The sequence below is a fragment of the Tetrao urogallus genome (genome assembly GCF_951394365.1).
Source record: "Tetrao urogallus genome assembly, chromosome: 1".
NCBI lineage: Eukaryota > Metazoa > Chordata > Aves > Galliformes > Phasianidae > Tetrao > Tetrao urogallus.
Genome location: NC_136813.1, coordinates 75,459,913 through 75,485,841, shown reverse-complemented (window position 1 = coordinate 75,485,841; position 25,929 = coordinate 75,459,913). Strand labels below are relative to the sequence as shown.

At 38.4% G+C, this 25,929-nt stretch overlaps 1 protein-coding gene across 3 annotated transcripts in view; it reads left to right on the top strand.

Annotated features, from left to right (window-relative positions):
* The window catches only part of SH3KBP1 (SH3 domain containing kinase binding protein 1), a gene marked incomplete at both ends in the record, with an annotated part of 217,316 nt that overhangs the window by 180,300 nt on the left and 11,087 nt on the right, over positions 1-25,929 (top strand). For all 3 annotated transcript variants that reach the window (XM_079541896.1, XM_079541895.1, XM_079541897.1), the window contains 5 exons: positions 6,345-6,446; positions 8,925-8,976; positions 12,511-12,591; positions 15,222-15,384; positions 19,744-19,829. In XM_079541896.1, the coding sequence (XP_079398022.1) occupies positions 6,345-6,446; positions 8,925-8,976; positions 12,511-12,591; positions 15,222-15,384; positions 19,744-19,829 (484 nt within the window). The remainder of the gene's footprint in view (positions 1-6,344; positions 6,447-8,924; positions 8,977-12,510; positions 12,592-15,221; positions 15,385-19,743; positions 19,830-25,929) is intronic.

Below are 25,929 nucleotides of genomic sequence, written 5' to 3'. Positions count from 1 at the left end.
TATAGGTGTACATAGGGGGAGAAAAGAAATACATGAATTGTTACTTTGTTTTGGGACCTTGGGGAATAAGGAAGACCTCTCATTTATTTTTGCAAACAAAAGCTTTTTCCTTGGCTGAGCCCAGGAGAAAAACTGGGGAGGGGAGAGATGAACTCAGGGCTGTGGCACTCCCTGAAATCTTGATGTTTCAAAGGTGGTGAGCGATGAGGGAGATGGCCTTTTTGAAGATGTGGAGAATGAGGCAGGAATCATCTTTGCATCCTCAAATAAGTGGAAAACGTGGCTGAAGCAGTGGATGACTGCCTGGAAGTACAGGAATTCCTTCATTTCTCACAAACCTTCAGTACATCCCAGTGTTCTACTTTGTGGAGTGACTGAATAGGTTTTGTGGGCAGCCCCTTTCAGACTTGCTCAGGTTCTTATTTTGGTACAGCTACAGGGGGTGCTCAGCTATAAGCATGCTCTCTATGAGTGTCTGTCAGCTGGTGACATCAGAAAGAGCAGCACTGGAAGCATTTGCAGCCAGCTTCAGCAGAGATCTACATGCAAGTCCAGTGTCCTGAGCGCAGGCAAGAGGAAGATTATAAATATGACCAAGCACACAGCCAAGTAGCTACTGGTTTTTATTTTGGTGATTAGGAATGGACACAGGACACTGTAACTCTCCTTTGAGTGGCTAGAAGTGGAGAAAAAGAAAAGTAAGGTCAATCATAGTACATGGAAGAAAAAATAGTTCTAGTCTCTGACACGGGAAGTACAATGTGTTATTGTGTTCCTTTGGACACTCTAATAGTTTTATGTCCTCCTTATATTGTGAGAGAGGCTTGCGACCTGGTAGGCATGAAGCCACATCTTTCAATTTTGAAGTTTTGACCACAGTCTCAACTAGGAAATTGAAGATCACATGAGTAGAGGACTGCCAGCTCTGTCTCACCAACCCTGTTTGTCATCTTTTTGAACACCAAAGAGAAATGGTGATAGTAATTGACTGAAAGAAAATTTGCATCCTTGTTCTGCTACCACTGATACTCTTCAAATGAGCAGGTGATCAGGGACAGCCTCTTGTTGGTTGTGTGTATCTAGATACAGCTGCTCCTGTGTAGCAATAAAGTATTTGTAAGATTATGCAGTATTAAGGAGCCTTTACACTGTGGCTTTTGTTCAGCCTCCGCTAGCTTAACAGTGACCACTGGGGGAAGGAACAGCGCAAGGTTTGTTCTGGTTCAACAGCAGCCTTTCTGCTGTTAAACAAACCTGTTAAAACAGGATAGCATATGGGTAGGGGGTAAAGCAATGCCAGGATCCTTTCATTCAAAAGAGGAAAAAGCACGATTTTTCTTGGTTTTATTAGCCAGTGTGGGAGTTTCCACAGGACTGTTGTAGTTCCTAAAGGGATGCTGAGCCATGATCTTATGCTGTCAGCCCTACTTACATAATTCACTTATATGCACTAATAGTAAAAAAAAAAAAAAAAAAAAGGTATTCCAAATTTCTTTGCGCTGCTTTTATCTGATCTCCTCTCTCCCTTTACGCTTACACTTTCAGACACCACAGACAAATTTCAGAATGCAGCTGCGTTCTTATCTAATTGTTTATTTGGGGATTGTGTTTTGTTTTGTTTTGTTTTTTGGTAGTTATTTTAATACTCCCTTCTGGAATAAAATGTTGATAGCCCCAGGTGAATTTCTATTACAATTTTATTCACAGCTTGCACATCTTCTAATGGCATGAAGACTATTTTCTCCTGTTGTTCTTGTCAAGAAGATGACTAGTGGTTTTTAGCTCCTCTGTGTATGCTCTTACAATGGTTGGCAGCATGCTGACAAAAGCTGATTGCATTCTGCTTTTCTGGTAGTTGCCATTTCTCCTGTTTGCCCTTTCCTGTTACTTCTCCTTTTACTTCTCCCCAACCTCATTTCCTTAAGAATTCCAGTGCAAATTGACATTTTATTACCATATGGTTGCGCCATCACTGCCTTGGATACAAATATAATCTGTTACACTTCGATGTGAGCCGGTTTTCACTGTAGCTAAATGCTGGACATCTACCCAGCCCAGCTACCACCTACCTTGCATGAACTCTAGTATCCATCAAATACAATCTTTATTTCATACAACTTCTGGGACATGACAGCATCTGATTTTTGTCTATCTGCGTTGTTACAAGTCCAGTAGAATAACATGGAAGTAAAGGAGAGATCCACTTTGTTAATAAATTTTGGAATATTGATACTAACAGCTTGACAACTTTTATGTAAAGTCTGAGTTTTGAGATTACAGCCATTTTGCCAACATTGGACACATAAAGCCATATTTAAAAAGAAAAGAAAAAAAAAAAAGAAAAGCATGAGAAGCATGAGTAGGGTTGTGCATGTGACAGGGATGTAGAACTAATGGAATCGCTTCTACTTGATCTTGACAACCAGCCATGTGGTTCTGGTCACACCTCCTTGGCTGCACTGCAGAGCTGTAGTGTCAGTTGTTACTTTCTGAGGTAGTTTGTGCAGCTCCAGCTCAGCTGGCCTTGTGTGGGAGTCTGTCTGTGATGAAGATGTCCCTGCAGTAAGCATCATAAGTGGACTTACAGAGTTTTCTGTGACATAGCAGACCTATGGCTGTAGGCAGGAGGAAGATGCCACTGCCAAGATAATTCACCTGATCTCAACTGCAGCTTTTAATCCTTGAGATCTCTTTTCTGTCCTATTTGCTCAGTGACACAGCAGCCTCCTCTGGCAAATAGAGTAAATGAGAAAATTAAAGAGAAACTGTTGAGCAATTTACTCTGTACAAAAATGCTGTGTGGTGATAGGCTGTGTAAGTCTGAGTGACAAGCAGGGGAGGAGAGACAAGCAAATGTGCAGCTGTTCTGGATTAACAAACATGAAATGCAAGCCCTGTCTTCATGAAAACAACTAAGCTTTAAAGACAAAATGCATATGTACTAGTAAAACAAAGACGTGGAAGTAAGGTTTGTGTTTCCTGAGAGCATAAAGAAACATCCGACCTAAAAAGAATGTACGTGATGTGCATTATTCAGCTGAGTAATCAGCTGGCACTAAGCTGTGCTGACAGTAGAAGCTCAAGCTTTTCATCTCTGGAAGCTTGAAATATTACGATTTTTTAAAATCTAAATTGGGTCAGTAATGTTTTGGCAATTTTGGGATGGTGTGACAGTTGGTGGAGGGCATTATAAAACATACCATGTGATGCACAGCCAAGCAAATGGTGTGCTCAGCTGTTCCAAGTGGTAGAGCCAAGCAGGAGGACTCCTCATCAGGAACAAGGGGTGCTGTCTGAGGACAGGGCAGGATCCTGCACAGAGCCTGCCTGTAGCGTGCATGATTAGCTGATTATCTCCAGCCTTGTGGAGTGCTGCATTCATGCAGCAAATACTGTGAAAACATGAGCAGGTCGAGGATCAGCCTTGTTCACAACAAAGACATAAGCAAACTGATAAATATCTCCTAAAGAACTCCCAGGGAGGTCGGGAAAAGGGAAAAGATCTGTCCTTGGTGACAGATACCCTGCTAAAGAACAGAGGGGATACAGGAGAAAAGAACAGATTAAGCATGAGGGAAAACTACCAGAAACAGAATGGAAAGTTTATTCAGTGCCTGCATTTGTAAACCAGGAATGTATTACATCAGAGTGAAAAAGGGAGTTATGGAAAAAAAGATACGTATCTTAAGCAAATGTGATACAAAAAATGATGCTACTTAACTTGCATGTTTAGCCAGCACATATTATCAGGGAATTAGGTGATTTAATTAATCTAAATAAAAAACCCAGACAGAAAAATAATTTTAAAAGAGAAAACAAAAGCTTACACTTCTTTACTGCTGATGTTCTTGTTTCTCAAATGTCATCAAGCATTATGTATTCAGTACATGATCCCAAGTTCCAACTACGGATTTTCTATGATCCTGGGATTATAACTTAGAGAAAACCTGATTAAGTTAACTTGTGTTCTTTTGACATCCCTGCAGTAGCTTTACCAAATGGAAATACAGGGATGTGATCTTTTATTTACCATTCATTTTTTATTTTTTTAAATTAATCTATTAAAACTGCTGTTTGCTGTCTCTACACAAAGAGTTAATCATTTCCTCTTAGTTTTTCCTTCTCCACTCTTGTAATGTGGGCATGCTTTTTAGCATTTACCATCAAAACTTTCCTACATTGCAAAGGACCGCTATGATTTTTTCCTAGGCAGATGATGAAATGAACATCAGAAAGACTTTTTTAAAAGTATGTGTTAATTTCACTACTCAATTTGAAAAAGTTCATATCTGTCTTTTAATTAATATTTATTATGCAGTTACCCTTTACATCTGGCTACGACCATGACTGATCTGAGCAAATGACATTTTAAGCTCCAGAGTTTTTATATGCACTGCACAACAGATATGGTTTCACAAACAAATTGTGTGGGTAAAATGTGAAGCCATGACTTCTACTTGTGTTTCTGCAGTTCTGTTCTTACACCACAAGAGCACAAAAGATTCTGGACATCTTGAGTCGATGCTGTTTCTGGAGGGATATTGCCTCATAGCATACATGAAGCATCTAGAATTTGGCCTATTTCTTCTGCTTCTGTCCATTTTTTCTAGCTTTTTTCACTCTAAAGAGCTAATTCCTTACTGCATGTTGTTGCGTCTCTCTTTTCCTTAACTACTTGCCTTTTCTTGCCTTCTTTTCTTATATCCACACTCCTGTTTCTGTTTATTGTTTTGTTCCAGTGTTCCAGAATCACTGCTTTTTTCTTCTTTCTCACTTTTTGGAAAAGCAAGAGTGTGATTGTTTTGTAATGAGCCAGATTTGCACCTCATCATACTTTTTTCCACAGCCCACATTACGTCTTAACAGGGAAAGGCCCACTCCATTTCTGCAGCAGTAAGTGATGGAAAGTCCTCACCACAGGCTTACCTAGAACAGTGACCATGCTCCAAGAGAGGACTGATAGACCTACATCAGTACCCTTGAGTATTCAGAGAACAGAGCTGCTGCATTTCTACTGATTTCTTATAGACAGTGGTGAATTTCTGAAAAGCAAGAACTCTTTATTAAATCTAAGAGCATTTCCACCAGGCTTCATTAGAAATGTTAGCAAAGGGGCATCCAGAATATTGGACTCTGAGCAACTCTGTGTGGCTGTGCTACCAGGGCAGCTGGATATACCTGGCTGGTGCAGATGTCCAAATCTGAAGTTGTGGAAGGGACCACAGTGGTTGCTTAAGCTTGATGTTGCCAGATGTGGCATCCCAGCTGCAAATCCAGCTTTCATAGAATGGGAGGATCCCTGGTGACTTATGACCAGTCTGTGCTCTGTTTGCAAGTTTTCCCTTTCTCTCCCATTTTCAGATGTGCAGTATTTACTGCATGACTCTGAGCCACAGTAAGATGTAAATTTACTGCTCAAGAGGCTGGAAAGGATGGCCAGCCTGGTAATGAGTCAATTGCTAAAACTGGCTGAAATATTTTCAAGACTAAGAAGATGGGTGAGTTTCCTGTAACTGTGTTTTGGAAAACAGCTGACTAGGTTCAGCTGAAGCTTTCAAAGAAGAGTGTGGAAAGACTGAACCAAAAGTACTCGCTTTAGCAAATGCAGCTTACCATCCAGCACTCAAGGAGCAATTTTAGCTTTCTCTATGGTAGTTGTAGCTTGCACTCTTATTGTTCTTTACCAAGATAGTTTCACTTCATTTTGTTTTTCATCACTTAAAATTACTGATGCAGTAGGTTTTTGTTGTTGATTTTTTTTTTTAATCGTGAATGTTTAGCTGTCAATTGTTTTGCTACCCACTCTGCATTGTTGCTGAAAAACGCTGTGGTAAAAGGTGACCCTCTATAGTGATCAGGTGTTTAATGCCTTCTTAATTGGACTGTGATCAAATTTAATAATTTCAGAAGTAATTCTAGTGTGTCAAGGTTTCCGCGAAAGTGTGGCAAATGGATGAGCTTTATTACCTCTAGGGATGTTTGATGCTTAATTAAGTTATTGCCTTTCTTTAAAATTAAGTCAGAAGTAATATCATACGTGTTCGAAATGCTTACTGGTTTAACAGATCAAGTGCTGAAATAGTGTTTTACTTTAGACACAGACAAGCTCTTGAGCTCTTACAGCATGTTTATTTTCTTTCCTAGCTGTTCCATATGATCATATTATGCAGGGCGATTACGGAAGTTTTTATCTGGTAGATTACCCTGCTAACCTGGCACTCCAGTGAATTGTTATGTTCCAGCAAAAAGGCAGGGCATTATGCAAAAGTGCACTTCAGCACAAGAATCTGTTTAGCATAGAAGCACATTCATTGTGATTTTCACGTTATTTTACTGTTTTGTAGGATTGTATTGATGTGGGTTGGTGGGAAGGAGAACTGAATGGCAAACGGGGAGTGTTTCCAGATAACTTTGTCAAGCTTCTTCCTTCTGATTTTGAAAAAGAGGTAAGCATTATGTTCTTTCAGTTTCACTGTAGAATGCAGAATGAAACTAGAGCTGAAATTTTGTTTTAGATAGATGATTTAGGCAGTTTTACTTGTCAGTTAGTAAGAAATAAAAGAAAAAAATAAGGAAGGAAGCAAATCTCTGAGTTACAAAACATCAGTGAAGAGCATGTGTATGATTGACCTGTCCAGTCTGTCAGTCTCCACTACGTTGTCCTGACAACACTCTGCCCTACGTCCTGAGTTTGAGAGAAACTGGTGATCTCAGTGTGATTTGCCAAGTCAAGTGATGCAGTGATGATCAGAATTATTAACTTTTCTCTTTTGTTTATGAGGCAGAGCATCCTGTTTTGCCAGCAGTCATGCACTCTTCAAGAATGAAGAGGTTGAAACTTTAGCTGTGAGGTTTGAAAGATTGTAATGAGCTTTTGGTATCTCCAAGACATGTTACATTACTCTCTCAGAATTATGAAAAACAAGTATGAAATCTGCAGAAAAGCTTTTTCAGCTTCTAGTTATTTGAAGGAGATGGCTGTTATTTGCCAAACAGTAATTAGAAATCTCGCAGCTCCCTGGAATAAAGTCATGGATTACTTCCCTCAAAAGTCCATTCCATTTTTAGGAATCTTTCAGTCACCAGTGTGATATTATGAGCTTGCACTTACACTTTTGATGAGTATTTCACAGTGACTATATAAGCCTTCTGTGATAAAACTAAGACTTACTGACACTCAGCTTCAAACTTTGGCAATAAAATTGGATGCCAGAGGCAATAATTAAATAGCTTGGAAAGCTTAATAAAGCACTATTAAACAACTCACAGAAGCTAACATGATAATTATTGAAAATGAAAGTAGAAGAGCAGCAAAAACTGCTGGAGTTTAGTATGCAATATCAGAGTGTATATCCTGGCTTCAGGCCTAGTAATAAAAAAGCGATTTCCAAAAGAGACAGAAATTATAAACCTTAAGACATAGCGAGCATTCAAATTGTATTCTAGAAGAAGAAACTCTTCATTCTTATCCATTCTTTTTGGTTGTTAAATTTATTCAGTCTTTCTAAAGCAATACATTGTATATCTTTAAGTATTTTTAATCTTTAGATTATGGTAACTGTAATTTGTGGAGTAAATTAAATATTCAGGCACTTAGAAATTGCAGCTAGATTTTCTTTAAAAGTGGGGAATTAAATTTTGTTGATTTTAGAAATGGCTCAGATCAGTCTGTGTGTCTGTTAGAACTATAGACTACCTTTCTTTGCTTGAATCAGTGTTAAAATGGAAGGAAACTGAGGCTTTTCCAGTGGTTTTGCCAGGTATTTTCTGATATGATCCAGAAACCTTGGATTCCATCCCACAGTCTGAAACAACATGAGTTGCAGTAGTTCTGCTTGTTGAACAAAAGCCTGGGATCTTTCACCATCTCCACATTCCCAGTTTACCCTTCCATTGCTTTCCCCACGTGGCCATTTCTCCCAGTGCTCGCTGTCCAGTCCCAGCCTCCACCGATGGGAGGGCTAGCTCATAATGATGGTGAGGAGAAGTGGCTGGTGCTGAGGATTCAACACAACTTTGCTGTTTTATTCCGGACTAGTTCAGGTCCGGTCCCATTGACCGTCCAAACATCAGTGGTTGGAATACATGAGTTGATCACCTTTAGCATTTCTTTTGGGTAGTTCTTACTGAAAAGACTCTACATCATGTTCCCTGAAACTTTTCTCTGAGGAGAACCAGAGTACAGTCAGAGGAGATGGGCAAGGGAGAGTTTCACTGCAAAGTTCACTGCTAATTGAAACTAAAACAATCATTTTGATACACCGCAGAGCAGAACAAATGGCTCATTAAACAAAGTCGCTTCAACTGGAAGCCGATGAGGGAAGTGTATTGCTTTGAAAAGGCAGGCTAACATCAGAGAAGGAGATAGTGGGAAGGAGCACTGAAACTGCTCAGGAAACATGGAGAAGCAAGAAGGAATTGCAAGACTCTGTGGCTAGATAAGATAACCAAGAAGGTGGTGGAAACAGACTACAATTGAAACCCCAGAGAGGAAACTGGGACTGGTTGGACAAGAAGAAAACAAAACAACAGAGCAGGAGCATAGAGTGAGAGGGGAGAGAATAAATCAACTGGGTAAAGAAACTGAGCGTAGAGAAAAAGTGAATGCAGATGGTGGTTCAGGTAGTGAGCTTGGGAATAGGTTTCTTCAGTAAACCAAAGGCCATGCTTTTATCTGATCTGGAACATAAACAACTGTTTTTTCCCTTCAGCAGGACATTTCAGCTGCCAAAGTAGAAAGATGCTATTTCATTTGTATGGATATTTTCTGTCTTAAATTTCATTTTATGAAGTCATTTCAGGGAAAATCTGTATTCTCTGTATTTGTGAGTCTTAATGCTAAGTAGTGTATGATTATATCCAGCCTTTGAGTGAATGAGATTCATGGGCATTTTGAAGTGACTTCTTCTGTTACTAAATTTTAGAGACCGAAGAAACCACCACCTCCATCAGCTCCTGTCGTCAAACAAGGATTAGGTAAGTTATAGCTGATACTGTGCAGCTCATGCCAGTGAGGACATCTCAATCTAAGTAAATGTATTCAAATTTAGAAAGAGTTCATCTGTATCCAAATTGATATGCGGGAAGTGTACAGACAACTAATAATCAGAATCAGATTGCAAAAGGATGAGGTAATCTCAAAAGACTGTGATATGCTTTTTAAATGTGTTGCAGGCAGCCATCTGCACCATTTAAAAATAATGTATTTTGTCCCTTGTTAATTGTTAGCAAGCATGATTCTTTAGTTATTAGAAATGCTGTTCTATTTTGACTGGAGTTGATAGCGTGCTTGTCTCTGCAGTAGGGACAAAAAGTGTTGGAGCCTAATACTGCATGCAGTAGGAAACCATCTTCCCTTTTACCTATAGACCTGGTCTATTCTAAGGAGATCTTTTCCATATATAAGACAGTGTTAGAGAACCTGGCTGTAATTCAGTGATCCCATCAAAGTTGCAGTCTAGGTATTGCAGATCTGCATCAATACTGGAGCCAGCTGTCTGTCTCCAGGTTCTATGCTATAGTTAGATTCTTGTTTTATAATACTTGATAAACATAAAAGTGAAAGGAATTATCTTGAATCTGTCCATGTAGATAATAGTGTTGCAAATGTATGAAGTTGCTGATTATGTTTTCCACACGTATGAGTGTTAGTAAAGCTGTTTTTGAGATATGATAGGCTGAATTGTATCTAAATATTGAGAGTTGAAACCACTTTTATTTGTGGTTTAAAAATAACCTCTCAATACAAAAATCTGCACGATTTCTTAACTCTGCATGATTTTTTTTTCTGTGGAGCTCAGAAACAGTTGAAATATCTACACATTCGACAACTCTGGCCTCAGAAACTGCATTCCTATTCCCTTCATGTTAAATCACAAATCACGAGGCATGAGGCGCTCTCAGAGTTTTCATTGGTGTTGCAGTTGTGGTGGAAGTGCAGCTATGGCTGGAATTCCCTAATCCCTTAACCCCAGTGCCTTAGAGTTCTGCAGTGGCTCCACCACTTTCCTCACTGTTGGTGCATGTTAGAAAAAACAAAGCAAACACAATGGATCTTTTTTGCTGTCACGGTGGTCTGTTCCCACTCTCAGTGCTTTAAAAAGTACATTTCCTTCTCCTCCAGCTTTGATCCATTAATAGGATAAACAAGTTACACCAGAGTGTAATTTGCTGAGAACCTGTAGGTTATAATTTAAATGATTTAATTTTGTCAAGCGGTTCTTTGACTAGAGAATCACAACAATAAATATTTGGTTTGCGTATTGGCAACGATGGTTTGTTGCAAACACGGTCTGGAGACACCAAAAAACAGATTTGATTTCAAGATCATTGATCTGATTGTGTTGAGGGAGAGCAGTGTAACTTTGCCATCTAGTGGTGGCTGCATACTGAAGATGTGTGAGAAACAAAAGTTACAGCCTGATGCCCGTTTCTGAAAAGCTCTGTAAATAGTTATATTTATTTCAATTTTTACTCTTGTCTCATGTTTCTGATGTAAAATTAGGGGGTATTCCTTTAAATTCATTGTACACATACAAACTTATTTAAATATTTAACTTAAAATTAAATATTTTACTTAATACGAAGTTTGATATTGATTTGAGTATTTAAATACTTATTTGAACCTACTTTTACATGCTGACATCTGACACATTAGCCACGCTACCATAATGTGCCTCTTTTCAGAAATAAAAATGGAGAGAGTAACCAAGACTGCTGCTGTTGTTTGTTTTCATAGCCCACCTTTGGCTAGTCCTGACAAATTATGCACATGGCATTCTTCTGACATGTACTGAGAGGTGGAAATCATCCTCTGCTATCACTTTATCAGATAATCACTTTACCAAGATGATAGTGTTTACCACATCCTCACATCAGGCTTTCCTGTTGATAATTTCCACTAAGGTTTCTGCATGGTAACCAGTCATAATATTTGACTGAACTGTCAGTTGCAATCTAAATAAGTAAATACAGATATATTCTGATGCAGAGGATAAAACTATTGCAGAGAAATAGAGTTGGTCTTTCTAGTACAAGTGTAAAGGAACTTGTACCTAAACTGAAGGGTGTCCCTGGGAACTTGTGTGGAGCTTTCTAGAATTTCCTCTACGTCACCATCTCTTGGCAGCTTAGTCAGGGTCATGGAGCCTGGGAGCTGATTAAAACAGGGTCACAACCCAAGCAGGGAGCACACCTGAGCCTGAGAGCCCATAAGTGCTTGTATAGCCATTATTTTAGATACTACCAGAGAATGTCCTTCTGTGCATTAATGATGAACATTAATCTTACTGTAATTCATAACTTTGGGCTTCTGACATTTTTTTCCTTGAACCCACTACTGTGTACAAGATTATCAAGAAGTTGACTCGTGCTTAGCTCATAACAGTGCTTAGCACTTGGTTTAGAAATGCTTGAGTTGGTTTCTGTCAAGAGTTCTTCCTCTCAGGAGCGATGTGGTTTTATGGTACATCAGTGTTATTTTGGTTTCTTGATGTGATAGGTTGTACAAGTATTGCTCATCCAACAGTGCAGTTACATAAAGAAACAATGGCCTATAATCACCACTGATTGCAATTTGCACTGATGAGTACTGGTTTCTAGGAACCAGCTGCAGCAGAGAATTGTGACCGTACATTCAGAAAATGTCAATTTACTTGAGAACTACGTAGAACTGAACAGACTGAGGCAAAAAAAAAAAAACACGCCTTGTGTTCCCTGCCCTGCCTCCTCTACTTTTCTTGGATGTCGTTACTGCTATTTTTATTGAAATACTAAGAGTGTTACCTAAAGCGGTTTTCAACACCGCTAAGTTGAAATGGTATTAGCACCTAGTGGTTAGCCAACGCAGTGGAGCCAATATCCCATAAAATATTACTTATAATATGGGGACTGGAAGATTGCATCTTGCGTGTGCCAGGAAATTTTTGCAAAGTCTTCCCGTTGTTGCTGCCACTAGTTCTCATGCTCCTTATAGCAACAGAAGGCAGTGTGTCAGGGTCTCTAACACAGAGGCAGAAAAAGGCAGAGGCTTACACCTCTAGGCCAAAAGCTGTCACATAAAATAGTTATGCAGAATACTGTTGGTACTGTATTCTCATTCTTCTAATGTGTGGAAGTGAATAACTAGTGTTGGAGGTACAGTAGAACAGGCTTTTTTTTTAACTTAATGTAAAATAAAGCTTTATATGCGTATTAAGCATTTTCTTGGCAGAAATGCCCAGTGAATTGGTTTACTCTTAGTGATTTTCCTCACTGTTGAATTGCTCTTTGCTTCAGTATATTTACAAAGTTAAAAGACTGTTAAAATATTTGTCCACATTTAAAAATCTGTAATTGTGTCCTGCATGTGTAAGCAAATATATGAAATTAGATTTATGTTCAGTTTTAACAAGAAATGTCTGAAGTAGGAGATTGTAAAAAGCCTTAGAAATTGCAAAATTGTATCTTGTGTGGCCTTATGTGGTGACTTGTTGGCTTGGTCAGAATTCTGAATTCTCCATTCTTTGACAGGTACCACAGATCGAAAACAAGAAGTCAAAAAGGTGCCTCCTGAAAGACCAGAATGTCTTCCTAATCGAACAGAAGAAAAAGGTATGAAATGTGCTCTGCTGCTTACCCTCCTCAGAGAGACAGGGCTAACGAGGCTGATGCACACCCTCGTTTCCTAGCCCCACAATACATAGTTTTCATGAACTATATTGTTAATTTGATTATTTCCACCCTGATAGATCTCTGATAATATGCATTTTGGAAAGGATCACACTGGTATTTCTGAGCTAAATTCAGAGTTTTCAGTTGCACCAATCCAAAGGTGTTAAGTGATTGCAACCTCAGCTGAAGTCCAAGGGAGATATGCTCTCAATACAAAAAATACTTTCTAAAGCTACATGCTCAGTAAAACCCAGGTCCTCAATCAAGCATGATACCTCATATCAGTGCGTATTTTTTCTTAACTTTTGTATGCATTGGTTCTCTAGTTGAAAACTATCAACCCTGCTTTTATGCATCCCAGAGAGGAGTTGCAAAGATATTCTCATTAACGCTTATGAATCATTCCATTATCAGAGCCACAGATGTCATAGGCAAGCCTATGAAGAAGTAAAATAAAAGCCTTCAAAGCCAGGTTTAGAACTCTGCAAGAAATGAGGTATAGTACCACACAGAGCAGTGACAAGTGAACGAAACCTTTTATAGTTTCAGTGTAAGTTCATGGTGCGTTCTGAGTAGTTTGGGAAAATAGTCATATTGATCGTCTAATTGAAGATGATCTCATTTCGTATGTTTAAGTGGACTGTTAGATTGTACAGACAGGTTTAATTATGGGTTTCTTCAAAGTGTTTGAATTTGCAGTCAGGCACATGTATGAGCATGACTAACTATATAACATGCAGTTATAATTTAGTGCCAGAACATTCAGACTTTGCACCAAGAGCTGTTTCTGTACAAATATTCTTAGCAGTCTGACAGATATTCTAGCACTTCTGTCTGCATAGCTTTACTTCTGGTTATATGCATTATTTCTTGTGGTTATCTTAGGAGAAAATCCCTTTGTTTTCCATTTTGGATTAACAAGGCCAAATGTCAAAAAAATGGTGGAGGTTTGAATATGTTGCTGTCCCAGGGCATAAATATCTGTAACTTTTCTAAGTGTTGAAGAGGCAATGGGAATCATACCTACATTTCTGAAATGCTGGGGAGTGATGGGAATTGTTTCGTTTGAAAATATGAGCGAGCATGGGAAACTTCCTTTGCACTGAACACTGGTGCACTGCTTAGCCCATCTCTAATACATAGTTTAGTACCTGAGACACCTACACAACATAAATAGTCATAGGAATAAACGTGTAAAAATTACACAGTATAATCATAAAGCTTCGCTGTTACAGAGGACCAATAACTGTGTCAACAAAAAGTGTGCTGAAAAAGGGATTTGTGCCTGTGAATAACAATCACATACTGAACTGTTCCAAATCAAATCTGAATCCGTATTGGACACTGGAGATACCACATACTTTTATGTCTCCATAAGATTACATAGTAGTCCACTGTATATCTCTGCACCATTCATTCCTATGGTGGATAGCGTTTGGATCACTTAAAAAGCACAGCAATAAATTGATCCTTGGGTGTCCAAATGCTGTTTGTTTATCAGATAAACACACACTATTGCATTATGCTAAGACTTTATTTCAGTATTACTACTAGCATTTCCAGAAAAGAGAAGTTTCTGTTGATTTATGATCCCCTCAGACTGACACATAGAGCCCATCAAGAAGCACTCTTTTATATTCTTAATACCTCTCAGGTGTATACAAAGACTTAATATTTACAGCACATTATTGACACTGTTGTCAAGGGAAATAGGGTGTTGACACAGTAGGATACTGGGAGTGAAAGTTTTGTCTTATCCTCAAGAAGAATCAGATTTCCTATGCTGGCAAATATGTTCAGTTTCTTCTGTGTTTGTTTTGCATTGTGAACTTAGAGCATATTATTTTGAACAGTTATTAGTGTGTAATGTGTTTGACATATTTTATATGTTTGGCACTGAGTCTTAGTGCTGTGGCAGCTCCTGATAATCTGTGCTGCATGTGATCTACGTTTGAACTGGGAAGCTGAAAAAGTCAGAATATGTCTGCTTAAAAGTCTAAATAAAACATCTGATTTTTCAGAGGGGTTTTACATCCTGCCCAACATGTCTGAATTTTAATGCTTGCTTTTTTATTTAACTGTGGTTAAATGGAACATTATTTTTTTTCCCTCTCAGAAATCCTATTTCTCTTCTTTGTTCAATAGAAAATCCAGAATTATTATCTTTCTAACCTTCTAACTTAATATTGGTTTTATAAGCATTTAATATGAGTTGCACTCAGGGGAAATTGTTGCACGTGATATGTAATTTCTTGTTGCTCTTATTTTTCACATACGCTCTGAAACCAGTGAGTTACTAAAATAAAAAATGCCATTCACATTCAGATACTGCGTACACATTTCAGCCATGAGGAATTATGTTCAGAACATTCAGGCACTGCAGACTGGTTTGTGGCAAACATTTTAAGTAAAGAATGATTTAGGACAGAAATGGAAAGGAAATAGAATTATTCCTTGTATATGATGTATCTACACTTGAATTGTTACTGTTCAATTATAGATGTATTAATGCAAATAAATTCCACTTAATAGCCTGTGTTTTTTTTTCTCTGGAAATAATTGATTTAAAGAAAGATCAGAGAGAGAGCAAAAACAGTTAGACTTGCAGAAGCCTTCAGTTCCTGCTATACCTCCGAAGAAACCACGGCCACCCAAAGCAAACCCTGTGAACAGACCTGGTACCTTGCCTCCAAGAAGGCCGGAAAGACCAGTTGTGCCTGCGACTCATGCAAGGTATTGTTCTTCCTCTGTCCAATGCTTTTGGAATTAAAGGAAAAATCACCTGTATAGAATTTAGATTTTGCAGCTAATGCCACAGTTTGCAAAGAAAAATAATGCTAATAAATAATCTTTCTAATTATCTGGCTGCATCGTAACCATCTCCTCAAGAACAGCAGTTTTAGCCCGGTCATTACTAGTTCATCTCCACCGATGAATGTAGTGAAACAGAAATGTCATGGTTTCCACTGCAGAATATGTGAGAAACATCTACATCAGTGTGTTGTGCTGCTGTTGATTTACTTAGTCTGCTTAAATTATTCCATCTTAGCCAGAGCATTAAATCATTGCCAAAGCTTGGATTGTACTGAGTGAAGAACAGTGTTAGACAGTGTACTTGTCAAGCACCGCCAGCTTGGTTTCAGTGTGTTTCCCTTGATCATTGTAGATCAATTTTTTGCGTGCTACATGTGTCTTCTCAGAATGTCCTTTAAGTTGATGCTATTGCAGAATTCTGCTGTCAAGTGATTTAATCTCTGATGTTGGTTGTTATTCTGTAGTTACATGATGCTCCTTATCAGAGATGGTTACAGCCTTTAAGGAGCACTGGAAATCTAGGCTTGTGAACACATCTCTGCTCACGCTGGGAGAAGCTGAGGTAGAACTTAAAGGCCCCACCTATAATCCTAATTGTGTCTAGATGGCTACTTGATAGTCATTAGATTCTTGACTGTGCACTGCAGACTTTCTTTATGCAAAGTAGGTAGAAATAGGTGAAGACCAGAAAAAAAGCAATTGTATAAATTTGGCTAACTGCATGCCTTGCAGAAATAGTACTGTAGACACAGAAATAATTTTACTATTGAACTGTTAGAATAATTTGCTGCCATGGAACTAGTGGAATTAGTGGAACATTGACATTACCAAAATGGAGTGGAGGGTAGAGTGGAATAAAATAAAAATCCTAGGCAGCAATTCCCTTCATTCTTCCACATAGGCTTCATTAAACATGTGCTCTCAATATGAAATGTGAGACACATAAAATAAAGAGTTGATGCCTGCATTGTGCTGCTGGTTTCATCTCATTGAAGTGCCTTGCTGTGTGTCTCTGAGAACATACACTACTAGCCATGTACTGCTACCACAGCTTCTGTTGGACTCCTTGGCTCTGGACATGCTTGCCCAGGTTTTCCACAGTGTGGCCCAGACCTGCTGGCTTCTTGACCATGCTTGAAAAAGCAAGTGCTTGTTATGGCCTTTACATTTAGCTGTGATATGTTACTGGCAAGACCAGTACCAGTACATATTCTACCATACTTTTCACTGGCTAGATAACTAACAGGGTAGTTATTAGTTTGTTCTGTCTTTTTCATGGAAGATTTTAAGCATTATTTTACGTAGAGTTGTGGGTGGGTGATTTATTTCTCTTCTGTTTTCCCATTTTCTAACTACAAAATTGTTAGTAAACAAACTGTGTACTTTTAAAGATATTTCAGATTTCTGGTTAACCAAGTGAAACAGCAGATCTGAACTGCAATCCAGTTTTGTTAATTAACCAAACACTGCTATTTCTAGCATAGAGAAAAATACTTCATTCTCTTTATTTAAAAAATGTTTAAAGTTTTATATTTGAAAGAGTTCTGCTTTTTAAAGTAGTTAGATTAAAACAGTAGGAAAAAAATGATTTTTAGAGTGATGATGATGCTATTCCGATGGTCATAGCGCTAGTGTTTTCACTATGAATTGCTTTATCAGCTACTTCAAATTAATGAATGTATCTCAGACAGCTGTTCTGCCTAGTAATCTTTAACTGACAAGGGTGTCTTGCAGAATGAGGACAGAAAGTTGACAGAACAAAAAAGAAATGCGAAACTCCAGATGAAAGGCACTTTAATAAAGGCGTGTTAAGTCAATTCAGTTTAATAAGACAGTAAATGTTTTATGGCACTCTGGTATCTGTTTCTGGAATCTGAGAGACCTAAGGTGATTAGAATAAAAATAGAACCCGCAGAATTTTTGCTGAACCTAGTGGGGAGAGGTGCTGTAGATTTATAAAATGATTCCCATGAGATTACCATTGCTGTAGGTTAGCAGAAGAGTGTTTTTTCTGTTCCAAGTGCCTTCAGTCTCATGCATCTCACTGGGTTTTTGTGGTAATAATTGTTTTTTCTTTTAAACGTTATTTTCCTTCCTTCAAGGCAGATTAGAACTTCAAGGGCAATAGAGAGACAAAAACCATGTGAGACAGAGCATAGCTGTCACTTTGCTGCAAAGGCTTCACAGCTTATTTAGATGTACATGCGATTACACCGTTTAGTGATGAATCAGTCAGTTCTCCTGAGAAGGCAAGCCCTAAAGACCTACACCAAGTGCATTTTCACTACTAGTCTAAACCAATCTTGAGTCTCTGCTGCTGAAAGGGGCAGGTTCCTTTTCCTGGCAGCGCATTCTTGTACCTCTCTTATGTTAGCACCAGCGTTTGTGCAGACATTCAGCCATATGGGTCAGGGAGTTGCTCCAGATGGCAATTAATCACTTTGCAAGGGGGCTTCTATTAGCGTGGGCTTTCTTTCAAGGCTCATCAGCTGTCCCATCAAGCTGACAGCCTGTCTGCATGGGCACAAGCAGAGAGAGGGAGATGCTGTGTCCCAAAAGAAATGGCTTTTGTATTCATATGGGTGCAGATTAGCATAATAAACCTGTTGATTTTTTTTGTCAGTGGAGTGGATTTGGGTTGGGTTTTTTTTGGTGATGTTATGTATCTTGCCATCATCAGTATTCAAATGGTAAATGCTGTGATTTTCAGCCCTGAGTCACAACATATTAAGAATCTACTCCAAAAGAGTGGTCGTCCATTTCCTAAAGTGCTTCTGACTTATATGTTGCTCTCAATTGGCTGGGAAATACATGTGTGCAAAACAGAACAGGCAGTCAGATGCTCATTGTTGTGTGAGCCAAGAAATTATGTTATTTCTTATATATTTATATATACATATGCATTTTTTGATAGGTGAAAAACCAAAAGATAGGAAAAATAATTGAGCAGGTGGATCATGTTATTTATCATCTCAGCAATTAATTTGTGATTCCAGGAGTGTATTGCTTCCTCCCTGTTGCAGACAACCTGCCAAATTGATAGTTGTGTCGAACAAGGGTGGGGTTTTTTTCACGTCATAAACTGTCTGTACCATCTATTTTGTATAATTAGATTCACTTAATCTGTGACAAATCTTTAGGCTCTTCATCTACCACTGCCTTCCTGGATTCTGAAATAAGGTTTCTAGATGCCTTCTGTTTCACTCATGTGCTGCCGTCACAAGTGGAGGTTCAGGCCATCTGACTATTAGGCCATCAGACTATTAGGAGTTCACCTGTGTTTTACTTTCAATTGGTGTTTATATGAATGCACGTCTGCCTGGGTTGTTCCAGGGATGATCGGTACTTTTACCCATAATTCCAGTACAGTACATTCATCTTAATCGTTTCACTGCTATGCTGAGAACAGTTATTGTGGAGAAAAAAATATTTGTGACATGATAATAATGTTAAATACAATTTACTGCATAAACGGAACCATGGAAAATGCCTCAGGGACTTGTCTGTGAGACCTGTGCAATGCTGTGCTGCTCACCTACTACTGGCCCTTTTTTTCTTAATTGTTTCAATAGTCAGATTATTTTTGTAGACTTAGTAGCTGTGAGGGGAGTAGAAAGAATAACCTTGTTGGTTATGTTTGATCTCCCATTTGATTTCAGAATTTCTATAAGGTTCATATCCATAAGGTATCACATCTCTCAACGCTTGTCTATTCCAAAGACGTTTTCAGGCACAGTAGGTGATCTTGTTTCATTGGATCTGTGAAAAACCATTTTCATAGTCTAGTCTCATAAGTAATGTGCAAAAATAAATGACAGTCTCCTTTTGTTGGAGAAGCTGCATTTATGAGTAAGAGCTGTCAGGACACATAACGCTTCTGCGAAGGTTCACCCTGTCTGCAGTGCTCTGGATAGCCCATCGCTGTCATTTACTCCAGCTAATTAATTACAAACAGTTACAAATAAGATATTGAAGGCTGTCCCTTTGCCCTTAGATTTCCTTCACGTTGAGATGCTGTGAACATTTGGAGAATTATTTAGACACTGCAATGTCTAAAATAGGCTTTTTTGACAGGTGTTAAGGAGAAATGAGATAAGGTTAATCCATACGGTATGTTTGCTTACTGGAGATTGCTCTCTCTGACACATTGCTGCTACTCTGCTGCTACAAGGGAAGAATATTTCCCTCTCTCGGTAGTAATTGCAGGTTAGCTATCAATTTACTGTAACCTATGCACAAACTCCAATAAAATCTGTCCTCTTCTTGATCCAAATGTAGGAGTGATAGTCCAAAAGTGGAATTAGTGGGGAGTTCGGTGTCCAGTGCACTGGAGAAAGACTCCTCTGAAAGAAGCAATGACATCGGTAAGTTATAGAGCTTTTTATAGTTTGCCTAAGAAATTTATGGTGCAGGTCTGCTTTTTAGAGACTTTGTTATGATCCAAAAAGCAGACTGAGAATTTGGCAATGAATGTGAGCGATTTATGTCAATTTTTAGTTGCAGAATTGTGGAATCATTTCTGATGTACTTTAAAAGGTTCTGTTTGGGTTTTTTTTCTGTTGAAGAACACAAATAGAAACATGAAACAGTGAGCTGTTTTGAGTAGAACTGTTGTTTTTGTTTAAAAGTGAAACAAGTGAAAAGGCCAACGATGTCATATTTGTTTAACAGATGTAATGTTAGTTTTGCCATAATTTTAATGCTGCAAAATGGTGCTTTTAATGTAATCTTTGCATTTTCTAGTACAAAGGAATGGAGATCAAATTCATGCCGATCTGAATCAATTCTACTGAAAACGCTGATAAAGGGAAGTCTAAATTTCTGTTTAAAACAGTTACCACACAAACAGTTAAATCAAGAAATCACCTTGAAAGGAGTAAAGATAGGCTATTTTTCCATCTTCTCTCGCCCTCCTTCTTTCTGAAGTTTCTGTGCAGGAGATGTTTGCAGAGGAGAGTGCTGCAGTAAGTGGCACTCCGAAGCAAGGTGCTCTCCTCCTGTCCCAGGGCTGTAAGCAAAGCCCATGACAGCCATCTTCACCTCCACTGAGAAATCCAACAGTGACAGCTGCTGCTGTCGCTCTGCGCAGTCACAGCTGTGCTGTGAGAAAACCCATCTTGTAAAAGGCAGAAGCAGGGTACCTTGAATGCATAAGCATTGCTACCTTTCACTGGCAGCACTAAATGTTCTTTCAGTGTGGAGGTTTATGCACAAACTGCTTTATTAGTGACCATTTCATAAAATAGAAAGTTTTTAACTGCCAAACCTGCCTTCTCTTCATACTTGCAAGCATAGCTCAAAGTTGTGACTTTTACTTGAAATGTAAAAATAAAATGCTAAATTAATTTCATATTTATGAGCATTCCAACATCCATATGTCTGCTTTTTCTTAACCTTCTGCTGTTGCTCCCTGGTTTATGATAGTAACATTATTCCATAGAACCAAGTAGTGTGTACTGTTGGATTTTTCTTTGTAATAAACATGGAAAGATAGAAGCTTGAGATAAATTGCATTAATATTTTTAATTATAACTATAAATATGAAAGAACAGTGTGGAAATGCAGTCACGTTCTGCCATTTATAAACTAGCTCTGTTTATAAATTTGCTTCAAAGCCAGCAAGCCTTTGCGTTCTTGAAAGAGAGAGCTGATTGATTGCAAATAGCAAATAACTGTGTGATGAAAATAAACTCTTATAATTCTGGTGCGAGTTTCTTTGAAATTGATATCAGGATAAAAGCATGGAGTGCTTTGTTTTACTGTATGGTTTTGAACAACCTATAAAAGAGTAGGTGGAAAATGTCATTTGTTATGGTTTTTGTTCATTTCAGGAACTAAGTTGTTGTTTGTTTTTCAGTGGAGAGTAGGAGCCAATAGGAGTCCATAAACCAAACCACATATACAACATTTTGCAAAGGGCTCAGCTTGTGACCTCCTGTTACCACTTACAGGGGAAACCTATTGAGCCCAAGGATAGAATAGTGTGAATACTTAGATAGGTATAACTTGATAGGGGTCAAACCCGAGTGGCATTTGCAAGGGCAAGTCATGTCATCCTAGCCTGTTAGACAACTTATTAAAAGAGAAAAAGAAAAAAAGTGATGATTCTGGAATAGAAGTTGACCTGAAGGTCATAACTCATATGAATTTTCAGCAGGCTTTTGATGGCTCCTGTTAAAATATTGCTGAAGAAATAACCTTTTAAGAGAGGATAGAACGATAAATTAAAACTCGATAAGCCAAAACAATTTACAGTGTGTTAACGTCTTTTACTTTGAGGAAAGGACAGTCTGCAGGCCACTGTAATTGCAAAGATTTATGATAAATACGCTAGATTTTTAATTTATTTACAAGAAAACAGAGGGTTGGTGCAGTCTTTTGGCTAAACGAGTAATGAGTAAAAACAACAGATGACTGTATATGGTGTCCAATATTTTCCTAAGCAGCAGTGGAGAAGGCATTGTGAGTCCAGGTTATAGCTGGCTGTTGTATGTGTTACTGGTTGCCCGGTCCCCACGCACTCACTTTGTGGGAAAGGCAGCCTGTTTCTCTCAGGTTCATCCTTCCAGTCAAATTGGATCTGGTTAAATCTAATGGTTGTATGTTTTTTCATTAATCCAGTTTCACACAATTAATTAGAGGGGACCTACGTGACAGACCTGGTCAGACTTAGCTGCAGCCTTTGCAGAAGACTGAAGTTAAATGGCCTTCATGGTAACTCAGATATATGCCCATTCTGGTGACAGGGATGCTGCCTATATCTTCATGAACACAGATACAGTTCCAGGATGCCTTCAGCTCTCGTAGAGAAAATGGATGAAAGCAGTGTTTAGCTGCAAGTTGCCTCATCCTGTATCAGGCTTATGCTTGATATTAAGGGTGAGTCATGGTCTGCAGATAAATACAGCTTTCCTGGCTTCTTTGTCACAGTGAGGTTGTTGGGCATTGGCTGTCACTTTCTCAACACTTACGTCCTATAGCTGCTTAAAAGCCCTCCTAAAGGAGGAAGGGTGAGAACATGTGGTGTCCTGCCATATGTCATCTCTCAAAATCCAGTAAGTGAAGAGCAACAACAAAGATGATAATATAACCAGCAGCTGAGAAACAATATGCAGAGGGGAACTGAAGAATGTAGGTTCAAAACTTGCCTACGTCCCCCATTCCAGATCAGTGGCAAACACTGCCTGCTTTGGGAAAGTTACCTTACTGTTTTCTAAGAAATATCAAATCCCTAGAACTTCTGCTGTCAGTGATCTAAATCACATTTAGATACATTCTCACTCAACTTTACTTGAGAAGGCCACAGTTGCTTGAGCAAGGCTAACGTGATGTGTAATACTGCACATAACATTCTGTCAGTTGCATTTATGAGAGGTTATTTTTATGCAGATGCTAGTGCATGGCTTGATTTCACTAGCATGTTTTGCTCAATTCTGACTTGACATTTGAATTTTTTTTATGATAATATAGCCTTGATTACAATTTTGCAAACTGGCAAAGGCAAAGGCAAGACCTGGTTAGCAATGTCGCTGCTGATTGTAAACATAATTGCAGCTATTACTACTGTTGTTCATGCCTTTGCTTCTTTCTGCATTCCTTACCAAAAGCCACTGGAAAACTAGCCCTCAGAATATAATATTTAAGAGGAGCCATTCCCTATTCCTCCTCACTTCTTTTGTTTTCTTTCTCCCTGTTTTCAGTGATGCCTTTACTTTACTTTCCACACATATTTCATCCAGCTTTTCCTATTCACATCTCTTTGCCATGGGTAATTCTTCATTTCAGGAGGGTAAGGCCTTTTATTTTCCATTTCCTTCCTGTCCTGTGTTTGCTTTAGTTGACAGCGTGTAACAAACATAAATACTTTGTTGAACGGCTGATGTGTACTTGGCAGTTACATATTTTTTTAATTCAAAGTAGAAATGGAATGTACTGTGACAGGAAGTCTTGCACCATAGCAGTGAAATGAGAAATCATTATAGTTCCTTTTATTTTCGGTTAAGAAAATTGAGTGATGTAAGTGAAGTGTACGGTATGCATACACTGTTTGTCAATGCTGTGATTTCATTAATATGCTCTTACAGGCAGATGATGTCATCACAAAGTTTAATGCTTGCATTCCATTATGATGCCCTTAAATGTCAAAAAATAAAAGTTATTTAGCTACATGCTCTGATGGTTTTCTAGTCTGAAATGGGGGAAAAAAATCATAGAAATTGGAGAAGCATTCAGTGACTTTCAGAGGATCTTGCACAGACATGTCACCCAAAACTTGCCTCTGGTATTCCTGTGGTTAAATCACAGCAGTTAGATCTGTTGTAAGTCTCATGTCCAGACTACTGTTCCAGAATTACAGAGGCTTTTGGAACTTACTTTGAAGTGCTTCTAAAGCAACAAAAGCCACATTGAAAGTAAATCCTTTTCTACTGACACAAGAGCAGTCTCTGAAGAATTGTGTTGATTTAGTTGGTTTAAATTCATGTCCTATTGCATAACTTGAATTTTAGATTATGCAATTGATTATTTAATCAATTAATATAATAGATTATGCATTGAATATTTAGATTATTTCTTCTTATGTACACAAAGAATTGTTACTTCTGAGAACCATTGCAATGACGAAAAGAAACAGCTAACACCTGCACTAGTTTGCTGACTCAAGCACTAATGATTACTGAACAAAATATTGTAACTTTGATACCACTTCACATTTATAGCAAGAGATTTAAACAAAGTGGTTAAAAGAATAAGCCACAAAGAAATAAAAGCAGTGTATCTGTTGTGGGAATGTTCAGGTAATCCACACATGAAGCAGTTTCTGCACTTTGCAAAAGACTGATCTGCACAGATACCTACCACGTAGAGCCAAGTGGACACAATCCTTCCAGTGTTTTTCCTGGCTCTTTACATGTTTTGGATAGTATTTATGAAAGCGGTTAATAATCTTCAGCAATACTAACAGAAGAATCATATGTACCCATTGATTCCTGCCAAAACATTCGGTGTCGGTATGAATTTTAAGAGTTTTCCTCAAGCCTGGTTGACATGAGTGCATTTTTCAGCATTTCCTCAGACTTTATTGCTCAGAGCATTTGCTGAAGGATCATGGAGCACCAACGCAAGCCCTGTTATCAGCTGTTCTCTTTTCCTGTCCCTTCCCTAAGCCAGGTGCCAACATGCCTGGAAAGGTACTTAAAAATACCCTACTTGAAATTATCTAACAAACACAACTTCTTCAAAGTTTCTTTGAGCTGTATTTGCAAATGCTGCAAAACTCAACATGTTCTAACAAATAAGTGCTCGTATTTGCTAAGAGAGATGATCACTGTGCCTCTACTGGAATAAAGTGATCTAATAAGGCTTGGCCCACACCAGGGAAAAAAGCAAAGAATTTTTCCAGTAAAAAGTTATAGAATGGAGCAGCCCAAGCCATTCTACGATTCTGTGATTTTTGTGCTTAAATCACATATATTGTGTATATTATACACAATATACAATTATTCACATATTCACATAATATATATTATTTATATATATATATATAATATTCACATATATTGTGTATATATTGTAAGACAAAATTACGTTGCCTGAAGACACGGAGTAAAAGTTGGAAAAAGGAAAATACTGCTGAATATAAAGGTTGGAGGACAAAATATGGTTTCTATAGTGAAGACAGTAATCTGCCTAGAACAATTATTTCTTTCTGTGCTACTGTTCATGTTAATTTGAATATAGCAAAGCAAAGAAACAGAACTCAAAAGTCACTGAATCCAAATTACCCATAAACCTAGGTGTGAATTATAAACATTGTGATCAGTGATATGCTAATAGTCCATTACGTAAATTAATTAAGTCTTTTGCCCTGGAGGGTGCTGAAGAAAAAGCAGTCACACAGAAACTTAAGTCATTCTCTATGTGTGTCAAATGGAGGCGCCTGAAAACAGCATATCCATTTCTTCTAGCTCAATTTCCTTGACCTTTTAGCTCTTTCTTGGCATCTTCTGAATTGTTAAAAATAAAATCCTGATGAGGACACTGGCAAGTGCTTTGCTAAGATCATTATGGCAGCTTTCTACATTCTGCTACTGAGCCAATAAAACTTGGGGCTGAAATGTGAAAATCAAATCACATGTTTTAGGAAAGGTGGCTGTCCAGTGGCTGTCCAAGGAAGCCAGGCCAGCATAGGTTTTTCCACCCAGAGCGAAGAGTCGTGGGCAGACTGACCAGACAGTCTTATGCAGAGCAACTCTGTGGCCAGGGAACCCTCCTGCTAGAAGTGAATTAGAAAAGAGTCAGCAGATTATCCTGGGTGTGATCCTGCTACCATGAACCTGACTGAAAGTGCAGCAGTGTTCCTTGAAGGGTGGAATGTTGCTCAGCAGGGAGAGATGAGCAGAACCTGAGTACTTGAAGTAGTTAGAACAATTCTGGGCTTGTGAAAATTCCCAGTAATATTCGTAT